This window comes from Oncorhynchus gorbuscha, linkage group LG06 (genome assembly GCF_021184085.1).
Source record: "Oncorhynchus gorbuscha isolate QuinsamMale2020 ecotype Even-year linkage group LG06, OgorEven_v1.0, whole genome shotgun sequence".
Classification (NCBI taxonomy): Eukaryota; Metazoa; Chordata; class Actinopteri; order Salmoniformes; family Salmonidae; genus Oncorhynchus; species Oncorhynchus gorbuscha.
This window is the reverse complement of record NC_060178.1, coordinates 102,637,835-102,659,963: the sequence shown is the minus strand read 5'-3', so window position 1 is coordinate 102,659,963 and position 22,129 is coordinate 102,637,835. Positions and strand designations below refer to the sequence as shown.

Below are 22,129 nucleotides of genomic sequence, written 5' to 3'. Positions count from 1 at the left end.
CTCGCTCTCCCCCGTCCCTCTGTCTCTCTCTCTCTCCCCTGTCCCTTCCTCCATGTTTGTTTCTCTATTCAAGGAAGAGAAGGGCATTTCCTGTGGTCTTGTTGCTTTAGACTTCCTCCAATGCAGCGTGGGATTTCCCTTCATGAGAGCAAAGACTAAGGTATGGCTCCTAACGGTCATGGCAGAATGTTTCTAAATATCTGACTAAGGTATGGCTCCTACTGGTCATGACAGAATGTTTCTAAATATCTGACTAAGGTATGGCTCCTACTGGTCATGACAGAATGTTTCTAAATATCTGACTAAGGTATGGCTCCTACTGGTCATGACAGAATGTTTCTAAATATCTGACTAAGGTATGGCTCCTACTGGTCATGACAGAATGTTTCTAAATATCTGACTAAGGTATGGCTCCTAACGGTCATGGCAGAATGTTTATAAGTATCTGACTAAGGTATGGCTCCTAACGGTCATGGCAGAATGTTTATAAGTATCTGACTAAGGTATGGCTCCTAACGGTCATGGCAGAATGTTTATAAGTATCTGACTAAGGTATGGCTCCTAACGGTCATGGCAGAATGTTTATAAGTATCTGACTAAGGTATGGCTCCTAACAGTCATGGCAGAATGTTTATAAATATCTGACTAAGGTATGGCTCCTAACGGTCATGGCAGAATGTTTATAAATATCTGACTACGGTATGGCTCCTACTGGTCATGGCAGAATGTTTATAAATATCTGACTAAGGTATGGCTCCTACTGGTCATGGCAGAATGTTTATAAATATCTGACTACGGTATGGCTCCTACTGGTCATGGCAGAATGTTTATAAATATCTGACTAAGGTATGCCAGAATCCTTATAAATATATTCCATGTTTTGTTGTTTCTACATTAACACTGAGTTGACAAAACATAAGGAACACCTTCCTTACATTGAGTCACACCCCCTTTTGCCCTCAGAACAGCCTCAACTCTTCGGGACATGGACTCTACAAGGTGTCGAAAGCGCTCCACAGGGATGCTGGCCCATGTTGACTCCAATATTTCCAACAGTTGTGTTAAGTTGGCTGGATGTCCTTTGGGTGGTGGAGCATTCTTGATACACACAGGAAACTTTTGAGTGTGAAAAACCCAGCAGCGTTGCAGTTCTTGGCACTCTCAAACCAGTACTCGTGGCACCTACTACCATATCACTTTCAAAGGCACTTAAATATTTTGTCTTGCTTATTCACCCTCTGAATGGCACACATCAAATCACATTTATTGGTCACATGCACATGCTGAGCAGATGTTAATGTGAGTTTATTGAAATGCTTGTGCTTCTAGTTCCGACAGTGCAGTAATATCTAAGAAGTAATCTAACAATTCCCCAACAACTGCCTGATACACACAGATCTAAAGGGGTGAATGAGAATATGAACATATATGGATGTGCGGAATAGGCATGGTGCAGTAGATGGTATAAGATACAGTATATACATATGAGATGAGTAATGTGAGATATGTTAGCATTATTAAAGTGGCATTGTTTAAAGTGACTAGTAATCCATTTATTACAGTGGTCAGTGATATGAGTCTCTATGTAGGCAGCAGCCTCTCTGAGTTAGTGAATGCTGTTTAGCAGTCTGATGGCCTTGAGATAGAAGCTGTTTTTCAGTCTCTCGGTCCCATCTTTGATGCACCTGCACTGAAATCGCCTTCTGGATGGTGGAGCGGTGAACATGCAGTGACTCAGATGGCTGTTGTCCTTAATGATCTTTTTGGACTACCTGTGACTTGTAGGTGTCTTGGAGGGCAGGTAGTTTGCCCCTGGTGATGTGTTGTGCAGACCGCACCACCATCTGGACAGCCTTACGGTTGAGGGTGGTGCAGTTGCCGTACTAGCCCGACAGGATGCTCTCGATTGTGCATCTGTAAAAGTTTGCAGGGTTTTAGGTGACAAGCCAAATTTCTTCAGCCTCCCGAGGTTCAGTTTGTCCGTAATGTGTACACCGAGGCACTTAAAACGTTCAATCTTCTCCACTACTGTCCCTTCGATGTGGATAGGGGGGTGCTCGCTCTGCTGTTTCCTGAAGTCCACGATCATCTCCTTCGTTTTGTTGACGTTGAGTGGTTGTTTTCCAGACACCACACTCCGAGTGCCCTCACCTCCTCCCTGTAGGCTCTCTCGTCATTGATGGTAATCAAGCCCACTACTGTTGTGTCTTCTGCAAACTTGATGATTGAGTTGGAGGCATGCATGGCCACGCAGTCATGGGTGAACAGGGAGCACTCACCCTTGTGGGGCCCCAGCGTTGAGGGTCAGCGAAGTGGAGATGTTGTTTCCTACCACCTGGGGGCGGTGGAGGTGATATGATCCTTGACTAGTCTCTCAAAGCACTTCATGATGACAGAAGTGAGTGCTACAGGGCGGTAGTCATTTAGTTCAATTATCTTTACCTTCTTGGGTACAGGAACAATGGTGGCCATCTTGAAGCCTTTGGGGACAGCGGACTGGGATAGAGAGCGATTGAATGTCCGTGAACACACCAGCCAGCTGGTATGCGTATGCTCTGAGGACGCGGCTAGGGATGCCGTCTGGGCTAGCAGCCTGGCAAGGGTTAACAAGTTTAAATGTCTTACTCACATTGGCCACGGAGAAGGAGAAGTGGGGGGGGGTGTAGTCCTTGTTTGCAGCCCACCGTGGTGGCACTGTATTATCCTCAAAGCGGGCAACGAAGGTGGTTAGTTTGTCTGGAAGTAGATGTTGGTGTCCTTAACGTGGCTGGTTTTGTTTTTATAGTCCTTAATTTCCTGTAGACCCTGCCACATATGTCTTGTGTCTGAGCCGTTGGAATGAGACTCCACTTTGTCCCTATACTGACATTTCGCTTGTTTGTTTGCCTTGCAGAGGGAATAACTACACTGTTTATATTCGGCCATATTCCCAGTCCTCTTTCCATGGTTAAATGCGGTGGTTCGCACTTTCAGTTTTGCGCAAATTCCGCAATCCATCCACAGTTTCTGGTTAGGGTAGGTTTTAATAGTCACATCTCCAATGCACTTCCTTTTAAACTTACTCACGGAGTTAGCGTATAGATTGATGTTATTCTCTGAGGCTGCTCGGAATGTTTCCCAGTCCATGTGATCAAAACAATCTTGAAGTGTAGATTCCGATTGGTCAAACCAGCGTTGAATGGTTCTAGTCACGGGTACATCCTGTTTGAGTTTCTGCCTAGAAGACGGTAGGAGCAAGATGGAGTCGTGGTCGGATTTGCCAAAGGGAGGGCGAGGGAGGGCCTTGTATGCATTGCGGATGTAAGAGTAACAGTGAGTGTACAAGACAGTTAACCTGCTGTTCCTAGGCCATCATTTTAAATAAGAATTTGTTCTTAACTGAAGTGCCTAGTTAAAGAAAAATAAATACAAATTAAATAAATATTGCCCGTGTTAATGCTGCAATCAATATGGTGATAGAATATAGGTAGCTTTGTCCCCAGCTACAGTACATGCAGCCTCAGGATATATTTCCAGTTTACATAGTCCAGTGAAGTTCTTTGAGGGCAGTCGTGGTGCCTGCTTGAGGGGGTATACACACAGCTGTGAAAATAACTGACAAAAATTATCTTGGAGATAATATGGCCGGCATTTGATTGTAAATAATTCTAGGTCGGGTGACCAGAAGGACAATGTTGTTGTGAGTACACCATAAGTTGGTACTCATGAAGCATACACCCCCGCCCTTCTTCCCAGAGAGGTGTTTATCTCTGTTGGCGCGATGCATGAAGAAGCCCGGTGGCTGACCCGAATCCTACAATGTATCCCGAGAGAGCCATGTTTCCGTGAAACAGAGAATTCTACTGTCTCTGATGTCTCTCTGGAAAGCAACCCTTGCTATAATTAGTCTACCTTGTTGTCAAGAGACTGGACATTGGCGAGTAGTATACTCAGAAGTGGTGGGCGGTGTGCACACCAACGGAGCCTGACCAGGAGGCCACACCGTCTGCCTCTTCTGCGGCGATGTTGTCGGCTTCTGGAATTAGATCCACTGTCCTGGGTGGTGGTCTGAACAAAGGATCTGCTATACACAATCCATGTTTCAATTGGCTTAAAAATCCTTCTTTAACCTGTCTCCTCGCTTCATCTACACTGATTGAAGTGGATTTAACAGGTGACATTAATAAGGGGTCATAGTTTCACCTGGATTCACCTGGTCAGTCTGTCATGGAAATATCTTGTGTTCCTATGTTTTTTACACTCAAGTCTTCTAATACCAACCATACCATTCAATGTCTAGTCTTCATTGTTACCCATGCATAACATTTACTTTATCAAGAGCACAGATTAAGGCAACGGTCTTAAACATGATCACAGAATATTTACTTATAAATGTTTTACAGTCAGTGTGTAGTTCAGACATAAATGTCTTTCCATACCAACCATGTGGAATCTAGTTATAACCTCAAATGCAACAGGATGGCGTACTATACCCTTCTGGTATTGACTGCAGTTAATGGGCCATGATGTGAATAGTCTGTATAGAGGAAAACCGGATGGAGTAGCCTACAGTACCCACTGACTGCCTGCTGGCCTGACTGACTGACTGACTGCCAATATACCCTGGAGAGCCTGAAAAGCAAACAAATGATTTTGACGGCTACTTGATGTACATCATGTTATTTAACTAAAAGCCTCCCCCAACACTCGTCTTTCCCCAACACTCCTCCTCTTTCCTTGTCTTTCCTCAGTATCATCTTGCAGTGATCTTCGACACAAGTCGGCTTTCAGGGGAAAATGAGACATTGCAGTTTTTAGTTCATGCAAAAAGGTACGTTGTGACGTTATAAATGTAATACAAGGGAATGTTTTAGTGCAAGGTAAGCCTAAACCCAGACTATTTGTTGGTAATGAGAAGATGTATACACACTACATAGACCTTTAATTTGTACGCTTTGCTAATCATGTCAGGTACTGCGATTAAAAGTCCTCCACACAGACACAATTACAGGTTTGATTGGTACCCTTTCTAATCATGTCTGGTACTGCGATTAAAAGTCCTCCACACAGACACAATTACAGGTTTGATTGGTACCCTTTCTAATCATGTCAGGTACTCAGTCGAGTGGAAGTCGATTCTGTTTGCTCACATTATCGTGTGTAATTGCATTTGCCTTGGACCTACACACTGTATGTACACAACTGACATCATTGTCTAACCACTGGAAGTGCATATCTTGTATGTTTGCTACTGAGCAGAGAGCAGTTAGTTAGTTTGGGAGGGGGCCGCCGTCACACAAGACTGGGAGGGGGCCGCCGTCACACAAGACTGGGAGGGGGCCGCCGTCACACAAGACTGGGAGGGGGCCGCCGTCACACAAGACTGGGAGGGGGCCGCCGTCACACAAGACTGGGAGGGGGCCGCCGTCACACAAGACTGGGAGGGGGCCGCGGTCACACAAGACTGGGAGGGGGCCGCGGTCACACAAGACTGGGAGGGGGCCGCCGTCACACAAGACTGGGAGGGGGCCGCCGTCACAAAAGACTGGGAGGGGGCCGCCGTCACACAAGACTGGGAGGGGGCCGCCGTCACACAAGACTGGGAGGGGGCCGCGGTCACACAAGACTGGGAGGGGGCCGCCGTCACACAAGACTGGGAGGGGGCCGCCGTCACACAAGACTGGGAGGGGGCCGCCGTCACACAAGACTGGGAGGGGGCCGCCGTCACACAAGACTGGGGGGGCCGCCGTCACACAAGACTGGGAGGGGCCGCCGTCACACAAGACTGGGAGGGGCCGCCGTCACACAAGACTGGGAGGGGGCCGCCGTCACACAAGACTGGGAGGGGCCGCCGTCACACAAGACTGGGAGGGGGCCGCCGTCACACAAGACTGGGAGGGGCCGCCGTCACACAAGACTGGGAGGGGCCGCCGTCACACAAGACTGGGAGGGGGCCGCGGTCACACAAGACTGGGAGGGGGCCTCCGTTACACACGACTGGGAGGGGGCCTCCGTTACACACGACTGGGAGGGGCCTCCGTTACACACGACTGGGAGGGGCCTCCGTTACACACGACTGGGAGGGGGCCTCCGTCACACACGACTGGGAGGGGGCCGCCGTCACACACTAGACTGGGAGGGGGGTCACACTAGACTGGGAGGGGGCCTCCGTTACACACGACTGGGAGGGGGCCTCCGTTACACACGACTGGGAGGGGGCCTCCGTTACACACGACTGGGAGGGGGCCTCCGTTACACACGACTGGGAGGGGGCCTCCGTCACACACGACTGGGAGGGGGCCGCCGTCACACACTAGACTGGGAGGGGGCCGCCGTCACACTAGACTGGGAGGGGGCCTCCGTTACACACGACTGGGAGGGGGCCTCCGTTACACACGACTGGGAGGGGGCCTCCGTTACACACGACTGGGAGGGGGCCTCCGTTACACACGACTGGGAGGGGGCCGCCGTCACACTAGACTGGGAGGGGGCCTCCGTTACACACTAGACTGGGAGGGGGCCGCCGTCACACTAGACTGGGAGGGGGCCTCCGTTACACACGACTGGGAGGGGGCCTCCGTTACACACGACTGGGAGGGGGCCTCCGTTACACACGACTGGGAGGGGGCCGCCGTCACATTAGACTGCTGGGAGGTATCTGCCGTCACATTACACGGAACCCAAAACGGCTGCGTGTGTGCCATCGTGCATAAATGTATTTTGTCCCTTCACACCTAATTTGTCCTATTTAGTTAGCCTGCTGTTGCTAGCTAATTTGTCCTTGGATATAAACAGTGAGTTGTTATTTTACCTGAAATGCACAAGATCCTCTACTACGACAATTAATCCACACATAAAACGGTCAACCCGACTCGTTTCTAGTCATCTCTCCTCCTTCCAGGCTTTTTCTTCTTTGAACTTACATGGTGATTGGCGTCTAAACTTTCATAACATTACCACGATGACCGACAACACAGTTCGTCTTTCAATCACCCACGTGGGTATAACCAATGAGGAGATGACACGTGGGTACCTGCTTCTATAAACCAATGAGGATATGGGAGAGGCAGGACTTGCAGCGCGATCTGTGTCACAAATAGAACTGACTTCTATTTTAGCCCTGGGCAAATCAGACGCTCGTTGGTGCGCACGAGCAGTGTGGGTGCAATAATTGAATAATATAGATTTCTAAATGTCGCGTAAGTGATACGAGCGGTGTAGTCGGGGTATTAAGACTTCTGGGAGGGGTCTGCCGTCACATTAGACTGCTGGGAGGGGTCTGCTGTCACAGAATGCTGGGAGGGGTCTGACGTCACAGACTGCTGGGAGGGGTCTGCTGTCACAGACTGCTGGGAGGGGTCTGCCGTCACATTAGACTGCTGGGAGGGGTCTGCCATCAAATTAGACTGCTGGGAGGGGTCTGCTGTCACAGACTGCTGGGAGGGGTCTGCCATCACATTAGACTGCTGGGAGAGGTCTGCTGTCACAGACTGCTGGGAGGGGTCTGCTGTCACAGACTGCTGGGAGGGGTCTGCTGTCACAGACTGCTGGGAGGGGTCTGCTGTCACAGACTGCTGGGAGGGGTCTGCTGTCACAGACTGCTGGGAGGGGTCTGCTGTCACAGACTGCTGGGAGGGGTCTGCTGTCACATTAGACTGCTGGGAGGGGTCTGCTGTCACATTAGACTGCTGGGAGGGGTCTGCTGTCACAGACTGCTGGGAGGGGTCTGCTGTCACAGACTGCTGGGAGGGGTCTGCTGTCACAGACTGCTGGGAGGGGTCTGCTGTCACAGACTGCTGGGAGGGGTCTGCTGTCACAGACTGCTGGGAGGGGTCTGCTGTCACATTAGACTGCTGTGAGGGGTCTCCTGTCACAGACTGCTGGGAGGGGTCTGCCATCATATTAGACTGCTGGGAGGGGTCTCCTGTCACATTAGACTGCTGGGAGGGGTCTCCTGTCACATGATTGGGAGAGGGGAATAATTCCAAGCAGCCAGATTTGTATGGAAGTTAGCAGTGGAAAAATGATGAAGACCTTTTTTCTTTAGACAGAAGAATTTAAGATTGAACTTTCACTTTGCTGTAGAGAAGACAAAGCTTCATACTTAAATCACTATTCTGTAAATTGGCATAGTTGATGTGTTATTATCTACTATATGGACTATTTGTTAAGTGCCTCCTATTGTTTTCTCATTGTAGTGCCAACCCTGAGCATAGGCTGTTGGACAACAAGTTGGATCTGTCTATCCCACTGGTCCATGAGGTGGACACAGCTATCACTGGGTAAGAGGATAAAACTTTGTCTGCAATACACACTTACTGTAGACATGCTGTAATACACACGTACTGTAGACATGCTGTAATACACACGTACTGTAGACATGCTGTAATACACACTTACTGTAGACATGCTGTAATACACACTTACTGTAGACATGCTGTAATACACACTTACTGTAGACATGCTGTAATACACACTTACTGTAGACATGCTGTAATACACACTTACTGTAGACATGCTGTAATACACACGTACTGTAGACATGCTGTAATACACATTTACTGTAGACATGCTGTAATACACACTTACTGTAGACATGCTGTAATACACACTTACTGTAGACATGCTGTAATACACACATACTGTAGACATGCTGTAATACACACATACTGTAGACATGCTGTAATACACACATACTGTAGACATGCTGTAATACACACTTACTGTAGACATGCTGTGATACACACTTACTGTAGACATGCTGTGATACACACTTACTGTAGACATGCTGTAATACACACTTACTGTAGACATGCTGTAATACACATGTACTGTAGACATGCTGTAATACACACTTACTGTAGACATGCTGTAATACACATGTACTGTAGACATGCTGTAATACACACTTACTGTAGACATGCTGTAATACACACTTACTGTAGACATGCTGTAATACACACTTACTGTAGACATGCTGTAATACACACTTACTGTAGACATGCTGTAATACACATTTACTGTAGACATGCTGTAATACACACGTACTGTAGACATGCTGTAATACACACGTACTGTAGACATGCTGTAATACACACTTACTGTAGACATGCTGTAATACACACTTACTGTAGACATGCTGTAATACACACTTACTGTAGACATGCTGTAATACACACTTACTGTAGACATGCTGTAATACACACTTACTGTAGACATGCTGTAATACACACTTACTGTAGACATGCTGTAATACACACGTACTGTAGACATGCTGTAATACACACTTACTGTAGACATTCTGTAATACACACTTACTGTAGACATGCTGTAATACACACTTACTGTAGACATGCTGTAATACACACGTACTGTAGACATGCTGTAATACACATTTACTGTAGACATGCTGTAATACACACTTACTATAGACATGCTGTAATACACACTTACTGTAGACATGCTGTAATACACACATACTGTAGACATGCTGTAATATACACTTACTGTAGACATGCTGTAATACACACTTACTGTAGACATGCTGTAATACACACTTACTGTAGACATGCTGTAATACACACTTACTGTAGACATGCTGTAATACACACGTACTGTAGACATGCTGTAATACACACTTACTGTAGACATTCTGTAATACACACTTACTGTAGACATGCTGTAATACACACTTACTGTAGACATGCTGTAATACACACGTACTGTAGACATGCTGTAATACACATTTACTGTAGACATGCTGTAATACATACTTACTATAGACATGCTGTAATACACACTTACTGTAGACATGCTGTAATACACACATACTGTAGACATGCTGTAATACACACATACTGTAGACATGCTGTAATACACACTTACTGTAGACATGCTGTAATACACACATACTGTAGACATGCTGTAATACACACTTACTGTAGACATGCTGTAATACACACGTACTGTAGACATGCTGTAATACACACGTACTGTAGACATGCTGTAATACACATTTACTGTAGACATGCTGTAATACACACTTACTGTAGACATGCTGTAATACCTACGTACTGTAGACATGCTGTAATACACACGTACTGTAGACATGCTGTAATACACATTTACTGTAGACATGCTGTAATACACACTTACTGTAGACATGCTGTAATACACACTTACTGTAGACATGCTGTAATACACATTTACTGTAGACATGCTGTAATACACACTTACTGTAGACATGCTGTAATAGACACTTACTGTAGACATGCTGTAATACACACTTACTGTAGACATGCTGTAATACACACTTACTGTAGACATGCTGTAATACACATGTACTGTAGACATGCTGTAATACACACTTACTGTAGACATGCTGTAATACACACTTACTGTAGACATGCTGTAATACACACTTACTGTAGACATGCTGTAATACACACTTACTGTAGACATGCTGTAATACACACGTACTGTAGACATGCTGTAAACCATTTCCTAGAGTTAGGCCAAACACACCCAATCCACATAATGTATTGGTAAAGTCTCTGAACGTATGCTATCAGATGAAGTCACTAGACAACACCATGTATTATTCAAATATACATTATCCATCAGCATGGACAGGATGCTAAATGGTTGGCTAGAATCAAGCTAATAGACAGTCTCTTTTTATTTGAGCTGTATCATGATTAATATAAACTGTCGCAGTAAGATGAAACTCAAAACTTAACACTCAGTGTCTCTGGTAGTTTATGAGTCTGCCTGGACTCTCCCTGCTTGGACTCTCCCTGCTTGGACTCTCCCTGCTTTGGACTCTCCCTGCTTGGACTCTCCCTGCTTGGACTCTCCCTGCTTGGACTCTCCCTGCTTTGGACTCTCCCTGCTTTGGACTCTCCCTGCTTTGGACTCCCACTGCTTTGGACTCTCCCTGCTTGGACTCTCCCTGCCTGGTCTCTCCCTGCTTGGACTCGCCCTGCCTGGTCTCGCCCTGCTTGGACTCGCCCTGCCTGGTCTCGCCCTGCTTGGACTCACCCTGCCTGGTCTTTCCCTGCCTGGACTCGCCCTGCTTGGTCTCTCCCTGCTTGGACTCTCCTTGCTTGGACTCTCCCTGCTTGGTCTCTCCCTGCTTTGGACTCTCCCTGCCTGGTCTCTCCCTGTTTGGACTCGCCCTGCTTGGTCTCTCCCTGCTTGGACTCTCCTTGCTTGGACTCTCCCTGCTTGGTCTCGCCCTGCTTGGACTCACCCTTCCTGGTCTTTCCCTGCCTGGTCTCTCCCTGTTTGGACTCGCCCTGCTTGGTCTCTCCCTGCTTGGTCTCTCCCTGCTTGGTCTCTCCCTGCTTGGTCTCTCCCTGCTTGGTCTCTCCTTGCTTGGTCTCTCCTTGCTTGGTCTCTCCCTGCCTGGTCTCTCCCTGTCTGGTCTCTCCCTGCTTGGTCTCTCCCTGCCTGGTCTCTCCTTGCTTGGTCTCTCCCTGCCTGGTCTCTCCTTGCTTGGTCTCTCCCTGCTTGGTCTCTCCCTGCTTTGGACTCTCCCTGCCTGGTCTCTCCCTGTTTGGACTCGCCCTGCTTGGACTCTCCCTGCTTGGTCTCTCCTTGCTTGGTCTCTCCCTGCCTGGTCTCTCCTTGCTTGGTCTCTCCCTGCCTGGTCTCTCCTTGCTTGGTCTCTCCCTGCTTGGACTCTCCTTGCTTGGACTCTCCCTGCTTGGACTCCCCCTGCTTGGACTCTCCCTGCTTTGGACTCTCCCTGCTTTGACTCTCCCTGCTTGGACTCTCCCTGCTTGGACTCTCCCTGCTTTGGACTCCCACTGCTTTGGACTCTCCCTGCTTTGGACTCTCCCTGCTTGGACTCCCCCTGCTTGGACTCTCCCTGCTTTGGACTCTCCCTGCTTTGACTCTCCCTGCTTGGACTCTCCCTGCTTGGACTCTCCCTGCTTGGACTCTCCCTGCTTGGACTCTCCCTGCTTGGACTCTCCCTGCTTTGGACTCCCACTGCTTTGGACTCTCCCTGCTTTGGACTCCCACTGCTTTGGACTCTCCCTGCTTTGGACTCTCCCTGCTTTGGACTCTCCCTGCTTGGAATCTCCCTGCTTTGGACTCTCCCTGCTTGGACTCTCCCTGCTTTGGACTCTCCCTGCTTTGGACTCTCCCTGCTTTGGACTCTCCCTGCTTTGACTCTCCCTGCTTGGACTCTCCCTGCTTGGACTCTCCCTGCTTTGGACTCCCACTGCTTTGGACTCTCCCTGCTTTGGACTCTCCCTGCTTGGACTCCCCCTGCTTGGACTCTCCCTGCTTTGGACTCTCCCTGCTTTGGACTCTCCCTGCTTTGACTCTCCCTGCTTGGACTCTCCCTGCTTGGACTCTCCCTGCTTGGACTCTCCCTGCTTTGGACTCTCCCTGCTTTGGACTCTCCCTGCTTTGGACTCCCACTGCTTTGGACTCTCCCTGCTTTGGACTCTCCCTGCTTGGACTCCCCCTGCTTGGACTCCCACTGCTTTGGACTCTCCCTGCTTTGGACTCTCCCTGCTTTGGACTCCCCCTGCTTGGACTCTCCCTGCTTGGACTCTCCCTGCTTTGGACTCTCCCTGCTTGGACTCTCCCTGCTTTGGTCTCTCCCTGCTTGGTCTCTCCCTGCCTGGTCTCTCCCTGCCTGGTCTCTCCCTGCCTGGTCTCTCCTTGCTTGGTCTCTCCCTGCTTGGACTCTCCTTGCTTGGACTCTCCCTGCTTGGTCTCTCCCTGCTTGGACTCGCCCTGCCTGGTCTCGCCCTGCTTGGACTCGCCCTGCCTGGTCTCGCCCTGCTTGGACTCACCCTGCCTGGTCTTTCCCTGCCTGGACTCGCCCTGCTTGGTCTCTCCCTGCTTGGACTCTCCTTGCTTGGACTCTCCCTGCTTGGTCTCTCCCTGCTTTGGACTCTCCCTGCCTGGTCTCTCCCTGTTTGGACTCGCCCTGCTTGGTCTCTCCCTGCTTGGACTCTCCTTGCTTGGACTCTCCCTGCTTGGTCTCGCCCTGCTTGGACTCACCCTTCCTGGTCTTTCCCTGCCTGGTCTCTCCCTGTTTGGACTCGCCCTGCTTGGTCTCTCCCTGCTTGGTCTCTCCCTGCTTGGTCTCTCCCTGCTTGGTCTCTCCTTGCAAGGTCTCTCCTTGCTTGGTCTCTCCTTGCTTGGTCTCTCCCTGCCTGGTCTCTCCCTGTCTGGTCTCTCCCTGCTTGGTCTCTCCCTGCCTGGTCTCTCCTTGCTTGGTCTCTCCCTGCCTGGTCTCTCCTTGCTTGGTCTCTCCCTGCTTGGTCTCTCCCTGCTTTGGACTCTCCCTGCCTGGTCTCTCCCTGTTTGGACTCGCCCTGCTTGGACTCTCCCTGCTTGGTCTCTCCTTGCTTGGTCTCTCCCTGCCTGGTCTCTCCTTGCTTGGTCTCTCCCTGCCTGGTCTCTCCTTGCTTGGTCTCTCCCTGCTTGGACTCTCCTTGCTTGGACTCTCCCTGCTTGGTCTCTCCCTGCTTTGGACTCTCCCTGCCTGGTCTCTCCCTGTTTGGACTCGCCCTGCTTGGTCTCTCCCTGCTTGGACTCTCCTTGCTTGGACTCTCCCTGCTTGGTCTCGCCCTGCTTGGACTCACCCTTCCTGGTCTTTCCCTGCCTGGTCTCTCCCTGTCTGGACTCGCCCTGCTTGGTCTCTCCCTGCTTGGTCTCTCCCTGCTTGGTCTCTCCCTGCTTGGTCTCTCCCTGCTTGGTCTCTCCCTGCTTGGTCTCTCCTTGCAAGGTCTCTCCTTGCTTGGTCTCTCCTTGCTTGGTCTCTCCCTGCCTGGTCTCTCCCTGTCTGGTCTCTCCCTGCTTGGTCTCTCCCTGCCTGGTCTCTCCCTGCCTGGTCTCTCCCTGCTTGGTCTCTCCCTGCTTGGTCTCTCCCTGCTTGGTCTCGCCCTGCTTGGTCTCGCCCTGCTTGGTCTCGGCCTGCTTGGTCTCTCCCTGCTTGGTTTCGCCCTGCTTGGTCTCTCCCTGTTTGGACTCGCCCTGCTTGGTCTCTCCCTGCTTGGACTCTCCTTGCTTGGACTCTCCCTGCTTGGTCTCGCCCTGCTTGGACTCACCCTTCCTGGTCTTTCCCTGCCTGGTCTCTCCCTGTTTGGACTCGCCCTGCTTGGTCTCTCCCTGCTTGGTCTCTCCCTGCTTGGTCTCTCCCTGCTTGGTCTCTCCCTGCTTGGTCTCTCCTTGCTTGGTCTCTCCTTGCTTGGTCTCTCCTTGCCTGGTCTCTCCCTGCCTGGTCTCTCCCTGCTTGGTCTCTCCCTGCCTGGTCTCTCCCTGCCTGGTCTCTCCCTGCTTGGTCTCTCCCTGCTTGGTCTCTCCCTGCTTGGTCTCGCCCTGCTTGGTCTCGGCCTGCTTGGTCTCTCCCTGCTTGGTTTCGCCCTGCTTGGTCTCGCCCTGTCTGGTCTCTCCCTGCTTGGTCTCTCCCTGCCTGGTCTCTCCTTGCTTGGTCTCTCCCTGCCTGGTCTCTCCTTGCTTGGTCTCTCCCTGCCTGGTCTCTCCTTGCTTGGTCTCTCCCTGCTTGGTCTCTCCCTGCTTTGGACTCTCCCTGCCTGGTCTCTCCCTGTTTGGACTCGCCCTGCTTGGACTCTCCCTGCTTGGTCTCTCCTTGCTTGGTCTCTCCCTGCCTGGTCTCTCCCTGTCTGGTCTCTCCCTGCTTGGTCTCTCCCTGCCTGGTCTCTCCTTGCTTGGTCTCTCCCTGCCTGGTCTCTCCTTGCTTGGTCTCTCCCTGCTTGGTCTCTCCCTGCTTTGGACTCTCCCTGCCTGGTCTCTCCCTGTTTGGACTCGCCCTGCTTGGACTCTCCCTGCTTGGTCTCTCCTTGCTTGGTCTCTCCCTGCCTGGTCTCTCCTTGCTTGGTCTCTCCCTGCCTGGTCTCTCCTTGCTTGGTCTCTCCCTGCTTGGACTCTCCTTGCTTGGACTCTCCCTGCTTGGTCTCTCCCTGCTTTGGACTCTCCCTGCCTGGTCTCTCCCTGTTTGGACTCGCCCTGCTTGGTCTCTCCCTGCTTGGACTCTCCTTGCTTGGACTCTCCCTGCTTGGTCTCGCCCTGCTTGGACTCACCCTTCCTGGTCTTTCCCTGCCTGGTCTCTCCCTGTCTGGACTCGCCCTGCTTGGTCTCTCCCTGCTTGGTCTCTCCCTGCTTGGTCTCTCCCTGCTTGGTCTCTCCCTGCTTGGTCTCTCCTTGCAAGGTCTCTCCTTGCTTGGTCTCTCCTTGCTTGGTCTCTCCCTGCCTGGTCTCTCCCTGTCTGGTCTCTCCCTCTCTCCTGCTTGGTCTCTCCCTGCCTGGTCTCTCCCTGCCTGGTCTCTCCCTGCTTGGTCTCTCCCTGCTTGGTCTCTCCCTGCTTGGTCTCTCCCTGCTTGGTCTCGCCCTGCTTGGTCTCGGCCTGCTTGGTCTCTCCCTGCTTGGTTTCGCCCTGCTTGGTCTCTCCCTGTTTGGACTCGCCCTGCTTGGTCTCTCCCTGCTTGGACTCTCCTTGCTTGGACTCTCCCTGCTTGGTCTCGCCCTGCTTGGACTCACCCTTCCTGGTCTTTCCCTGCCTGGTCTCTCCCTGTTTGGACTCGCCCTGCTTGGTCTCTCCCTGCTTGGTCTCTCCCTGCTTGGTCTCCCTGCTTGGTCTCTCCCTGCTTGGTCTCTCCTTGCTTGGTCTCTCCTTGCTTGGTCTCTCCTTGCCTGGTCTCTCCCTGCCTGGTCTCTCCCTGCCTGGTCTCTCCCTGCCTGGTCTCTCCCTGCCTGGTCTCTCCCTGCCTGGTCTCTCCCTGCTTGGTCTCTCCCTGCTTGGTCTCTCCCTGCTTGGTCTCGCCCTGCTTGGTCTCGGCCTGCTTGGTCTCTCCCTGCTTGGTTTCGCCCTGCTTGGTCTCGCCCTGCCTGGTCTCGCCCTGCCTGATCTCTCCCTGCCTGGTCTCTCCCAGCTTGGTCTCTCCCAGCTTGGTCTCTCCCTGCCTGGTCTCTCCCTGCCTGGTCTCTCCCAGCTTGGTCTTTCCCTGCCTGGTCTCTCCCTGCCTGGTCTCTCCCTGCCTGGTCTCTCCCCGCTTGGTCTCGCCCTGCTTGGTTTCGCCCTGCTTGGTCTCGCCCTGCTTGGTCTCTCCCTGTTTGGACTCGCCCTGCTTGGTCTCTCCCTGCTTGGACTCTCCTTGCTTGGACTCTCCCTGCTTGGTCTCGCCCTGCTTGGACTCACCCTTCCTGGTCTTTCCCTGCCTGGTCTCTCCCTGTTTGGACTCGCCCTGCTTGGTCTCTCCCTGCTTGGTCTCTCCCTGCTTGGTCTCTCTCTGCTTGGTCTTTCCTTGCTTGGTTTCTCCCTGCTTGATCTCTCCTTGCCTGATCTCTCCCTGCTTGGACTCGCCCTGCCTGGTCTCTCCCTGCTTGGACTCGCCCTGTCTGGTCTCTCACTGCTTGGATTCACCCTACCTGGTCTCTCCCCCGCCTGGTCTCTCCACCTCTGTTCTAATCCTCTTGAAAGATGAAAGACACCAGACAGAGCTGAGCTACATTATCAGACATCAGACAGCATTATCAGACAGCAGAGTAGAGCTGTAGCTGAGGTGTTTTATCAGATCCTAGATCTTTCCTTTGTCATTGGCGTTGATACTCTAATTGATTAGTTAGAGACAATCCATTCGCTGATGACTTTGTTTTGTACAACGCCCCTCGTGCCCCTACTCACCAAAAACGACTTCAATGATGGCTTAGACTAAAGTATGTAGCGATTGATAGAGCAGTGGAAGAACTACTATTCTCACAGAACATGACAGCTTTCCTCTACCACAGGACTTGAAGAAAACATCTGGGGACACACCAGTCTTTAATCAGTCTCTCTCTAACAGTACATTGATCTATAAAACATACAGACCTACAAAAACATGTTTTACATTTGACTTGATATCCGTAAATAATGATCTTGGCATGAATCTGTTGGGGCTGCGCAATACCATATCACTTTCTATCCGTCTACAGTTTAGTGACTCCAACATCCTTCCTGTATGGGAACTCCATCGATGCTTCTCGCTTCATGCAGCTGGAGGACATGGAGTGTAACTTCCAGCCTCTAAACTTCACCTTTCAGGTATTGGTGACACCTGTACATCCGGGAATCCCCATTCAAGTCAATTATATTGATATGGCTGTACCAGTAGCTCTACCTCATCTACCTCGTCAAAACATGCAGCATATTATTTTGGCTCCTTGTACACATATCTCTCTATCGCTCTCTCTCACTACTCTCTCTCTTTTGCCCTCTCTCACTACTCTCTCTCTTTTGCCCTCTCTATCGCTCTCTCTCACTACTCTCTCTCTTTTGCCCTCTCTTTCGCTCTCTCACACTACTCTCTCTCTTTCGCTCTCTCACACTACTCTCTCACTCTATTCTCTCCCTATCCCTGTTTCCCATCCACCTTTCTTTCTTTCTTTCTACCCCCCACATTCTCTCTTACCTCAATCCTCTACCTCTCTTACCTCAATCCTCTACCTCTCTTACCTCAATCCTCTACCTCTCTTACCCCTGACCTTCTATTTCTCTCTACCCTTCACCATCTTTCTCTCCCTAATATTTCTCTCCACCTCTTTCATCGTCTTCCAGGTGATCAACAACGGCCCCAGCAGGTTACCTGGCTCCATAGTGGACATCAGGATCCCAAACCGACTGGCTGGCAATGGGGCCGACATGTTCCACATCATGGACACACAGGTGGGAACCTTTCAACAGCAGTTTATTCATCAAATTCAAACAATTTATAAGGTCCTTTATACATCAGCAGTTATCATCAGGTGCTTTTACATTAACCAGGCCTAGACCTCAAAGAGACAGGAAAAACATCCTAGAAGGAAGATATCTAGACAGGAACCAGGCTCTGAGGGGAGACCAATGATGGCACAGCAGTCTATCCACACTATCCACCCATTGGCCCAAACGTCAGTACCTCTGGCGTTGTTTAGGGGTTCATCCACCTACACACATCCACATTCTTTGTTGCCTTTATCCAACTGAAGTCTATCGCTCTTGTTTTCCTTCAGAGCGGAGTGCTGTGGATCCACGTTGGCAAACACTTTAATACTGTTAAAATGTCCTTATTGTTTATCTATGTCTCTGCTCATGGAACACAGGACGTGTTAGAACAGTGCGAGGCACTATTTGGTGATGTTTTTGGATAAATGGGAAAGAAGTGTTGATACAGCTACTACTGGCTGGGCGACCATTTAGTTTCACAACAACAGTTCTCATTTAGGTACCCCCAGTGGGTGCTTTGTTTCCATAACCCCTGCACCACTCCTTTCATATAGGTAGATCAGGGGGAGCCCAACCTTATAATTGTGTTGACTGTTTGAATGGGAGGATTGGAGCAGAGACTGTAGGGACGTCGGACCGTATCCCACCCTGCATCCCCACATCTGGAATTACTTGGAGGGATCAGAGAGCTTTACATGGAACGACTGGGGGAATGGGGCACCTGCGGAGCATGCTACTATTCTATAACATCCCCAACGTAGATCTGGAGTCACTGAGATATGAAACTGGGGCCCTGGTCAAAAGGAGTGCACTAAACAGGGAATAGGGTGCCATTTGGAATACAGTCTTTTCTGTGTTAACACTGTCTGACTGTAGTCTCCCTGTCCAATAGGGTAAGGAGAGGTAATTTCACACTGAGGTTCTCTTCTTCTTCTGTAGTAGGTCAGAGTAACAGACAAGATGAACACACATGATAAACATGAGCCGGCATTAAATAAATGTGGGGGAAATATTTCCATATTGCAATTTCCTTGAATTCCAGTCATGACCTTACATTCATCCTAATATGTGTTAATGTCATCCTAACAGGTGGTAATGTCATCCTAACATGTGTTAATGTCATCCCAACAGGTGTTAATGTCATCCCAACATGTGTTAATGTCATCCTAACATGTGTTAATGTCATCCTAACAGGTGTTAATGTCATCCTAACAGGTGTTAATGTCATCCTAACATGTGGTAATGTCATCCTAACATGTGGTAATGTCATCCTAACAGGTGTTAATGTCATCCTAACAGGTGTTAATGTCATCCTAACATGTGGTAATGTCATCCTAACATGTGGTAATGTCATCCTAACATGTGTTAATGTCATCCTAACAGGTGTTAATGTCATCCTAACGTGTTAATGTCATCCTAACATGTGTTAATGTCATCCTAACAGGTGTTAATGTCATCCTAACAGGTGTTAATGTCATCCTAACATGTGTTAATTTCATCCTAACAGGTGTCATCCTAACAGGTGTTAATGTCATCCTAACATGTGTTAATGTCATCCTAACATGTGTTAATGTCATCCCAACATGTGTTAATGTCATCCTAACATGTGTTAATGTCATCCTAACATGTGTTAATGTCATCCCAACATGTGTTAATGTCATCCTAACATGTGTTAATGTCATCCTAACATGTGTTAATGTCATCCTAACATGTGTTAATGTCATCCTAACGTGTATTAATGTCATCCTAACATGTGTTAATGTCATCCTAACATGTGTTAATGTCATCCTAACGTGTATTAATGTCATCCTAACATGTGTTAATGTCATCCTAACATGTGTTAATGTCATCCTAACATGTGTTAATGTCATCCTAACATGTGTTAATGTCATCCTAACATGTGTTAATGTCATCCTAACGTGTATTAATGTCATCCTAACAGGTGTTAATGTCATCCCAACATGTGTTAATGTCATCCTAACATGTGTTAATGTCATCCTAACGTGTATTAATGTCATCCTAACATGTGTTAATGTCATCCTAACATGTGTTAATGTCATCCTAACATGTGTTAATGTCATCCTAACATGTGTTAATGTCATCCTAACATGTGTTAATGTCATCCTAACAGGTGTTAATGTCATCCCAACATGTGTTAATGTCATCCCAACATGTGTTAATGTCATCCTAACAGTAATTGGTAACAACCTGGTACCAAGTGGTGGGCTACACAATGATGTCAGAAATGACCTTTTTCATGTACCATAAATCAGCTAATAGCAGGGTGCAGTTGTTATGAGGGTCAACTATCGTTCTCTCTCTCACACACTCTCTCTCGCTCTCTTTCTCTTGGTCTCTCTGTCTCACACACACACACAAACACACACACACACACACACACAGGCAAAAGTAGTGCCCAATATAGGGAATAGTGTACAATTTGGAACGCAGCCCTAACTTTCTCAGGCTGTGGATTGAAGCAACAATGATGATGAATCTCAAATATAAAATATGTATTGTTTAACACATTTTTGGTTACTACATGATTTCAAATGTGTCATGTCATAGTTCTGATATCTTCACTATTATTCTACAATGTAGAAAATAGTCAATAAAAAAAACCCTGGAATGAGTAGGTGTGTTCAAACTTTTGACTGGTATTGTGTATATATAAACACTGTAAACATCCTACCCGATGGCTCGGAGGCGTCAGCATGGTCCTAAAACACATTATTGCCTCGTTTTGTATCACATTCCAATGATAAAACTGTGAGGGACAAAAATGCAATTTCAGAATATAGGGGCGACGTGTTGTCACGAGTGAAAGTTGTGCCCCTGCTTAAAACAAGTAAAAAAATTAAAATTCATTGTGAAACGTTAAAAATTCTGAGTGGGTCTTAAAAGTAAAAGTATTGGTCTCTCTCAGGAGAGTCCTCTACTCACCTGTAGAATGTGTTGTTGAACATTCCAACTCCCATCCTCCTCCCATCCACCTCTTCCCATTCTCCCTGCCCTTTCTCATCTTCCTCTGTTTCCCCAGGTGGCGGAGGGGCAAGGGAACTGCACCCCTCATAGGAACCCCCAGCCCTGTTCCATCTCCCAGGACAGAGAGAGTATCTTCCACACCATCTTTGCCTTCTTCACCAAGTCTGGACGCAGGGTCCTGGTGAATAAACAGAGAGAGAGAGAGGGTCTATACACTCTCACACCCATGAACACACACAGCACAGGCACAGAGAGAGAGAGAGGGTCTATACACTCACACACCCATGAACACACACAGCACAGGCACAGAGAGAGAGAGGGTCTATACACTCACACACCCATGAACACACACAGCACAGGCACAGAGAAAGAGAGGGTCTATACACTCACACACCCATGAACACACACAGCACAGGCACAGAGAGAGAGGGGGTCTATACACTCACACACCCATGAACACACACAGCACAGGCACAGAGAGAGAGAGGGTCTATACACTCACACACCCATGAACACACACAGCACAGGCACAGAGAGAGAGAGAGGGTCTATACACTCACACACCCATGAACACACACAGCACAGGCACAGAGAGAGAGAGGGTCTATACAGTCACACACCCATGACCACACACAGCACAGGCACAGAGAGAGAGAGGGTCTATACACTCACACACCCATGAACACACACAGCACAGGCACAGAGAGAGAGAGAGGGTCTATACACTCACACACCCATGACCACACACAGCACAGGCACAGAGAGAGAGAGAGGGTCTATACACTCACACACCCATGACCACACACAGCACAGGCACAGAGAGAGAGAGAGGCGTGTACATGCACGCACGCACTCATGAACACACACACACCTGGACTGTCCCAGTCAGTGGACTTTAAGGTTCCCTTGGTGATGTATCATGTGTGTGTTGTGTAGCATCTATTCGTCTCTCTTTGTCTTTCATCCTCTCTCTCTCTCTCTCTCGCTTTCTCTTTTTCTCTCCCTCTCTCGCTCTTTCTCTCTCTTTCTCTTTCTCGCTTTCTCTTTTTCTCTCTCTCTTTCTCTCTTTCTCTTTCTCTCTCTCTCTCTTTCTCTCTCTCTCATTTTCTTTCTCTTTCTCTCTCTTTCTCTTTCTCTCTCTCTCTCTTTCTCTCTCGCTCTCTTTTTCTCTTTCTCGCTTTCTCTTTCTCTTTTTCTCTCTCTCTCTGTTTTACTCTCTCTCTCTTTCTCTTTTTCTCTCTCTCTCTCTCTCTCTCTTTCTCTCTCTCTCTCTTTTTCTCTTTCTCGCTTTCTCTTTTTCTCTCTTTCTCTCTCTCTGTTTTACTCTCTCTCTCTCTTTTTCTCTCTCTTTTTTTTCTCTCTCTCTCTCTCTCTCTCTCTCTCTCTCTCTCTCTCTCTCTCTCTCCCTCTCTCTTTCTCTCTCGCTCTCTTTTTCTC

General features: G+C 49.1%; 1 protein-coding gene across 1 annotated transcript in view; it reads left to right on the top strand.

Moving 5' to 3' along the window:
• The window catches only part of LOC124038637 (integrin alpha-9-like), a 153,587-nt gene that overhangs the window by 119,323 nt on the left and 12,135 nt on the right, over nucleotides 1-22,129 (top strand). Inside the window, exons 19-24 of the mRNA XM_046354722.1 lie at nucleotides 74-160; nucleotides 4,731-4,810; nucleotides 8,178-8,261; nucleotides 16,939-17,047; nucleotides 17,561-17,668; nucleotides 20,748-20,873. Of these exons, the coding sequence (XP_046210678.1) occupies nucleotides 74-160; nucleotides 4,731-4,810; nucleotides 8,178-8,261; nucleotides 16,939-17,047; nucleotides 17,561-17,668; nucleotides 20,748-20,873 (594 nt within the window). The remainder of the gene's footprint in view (nucleotides 1-73; nucleotides 161-4,730; nucleotides 4,811-8,177; nucleotides 8,262-16,938; nucleotides 17,048-17,560; nucleotides 17,669-20,747; nucleotides 20,874-22,129) is intronic.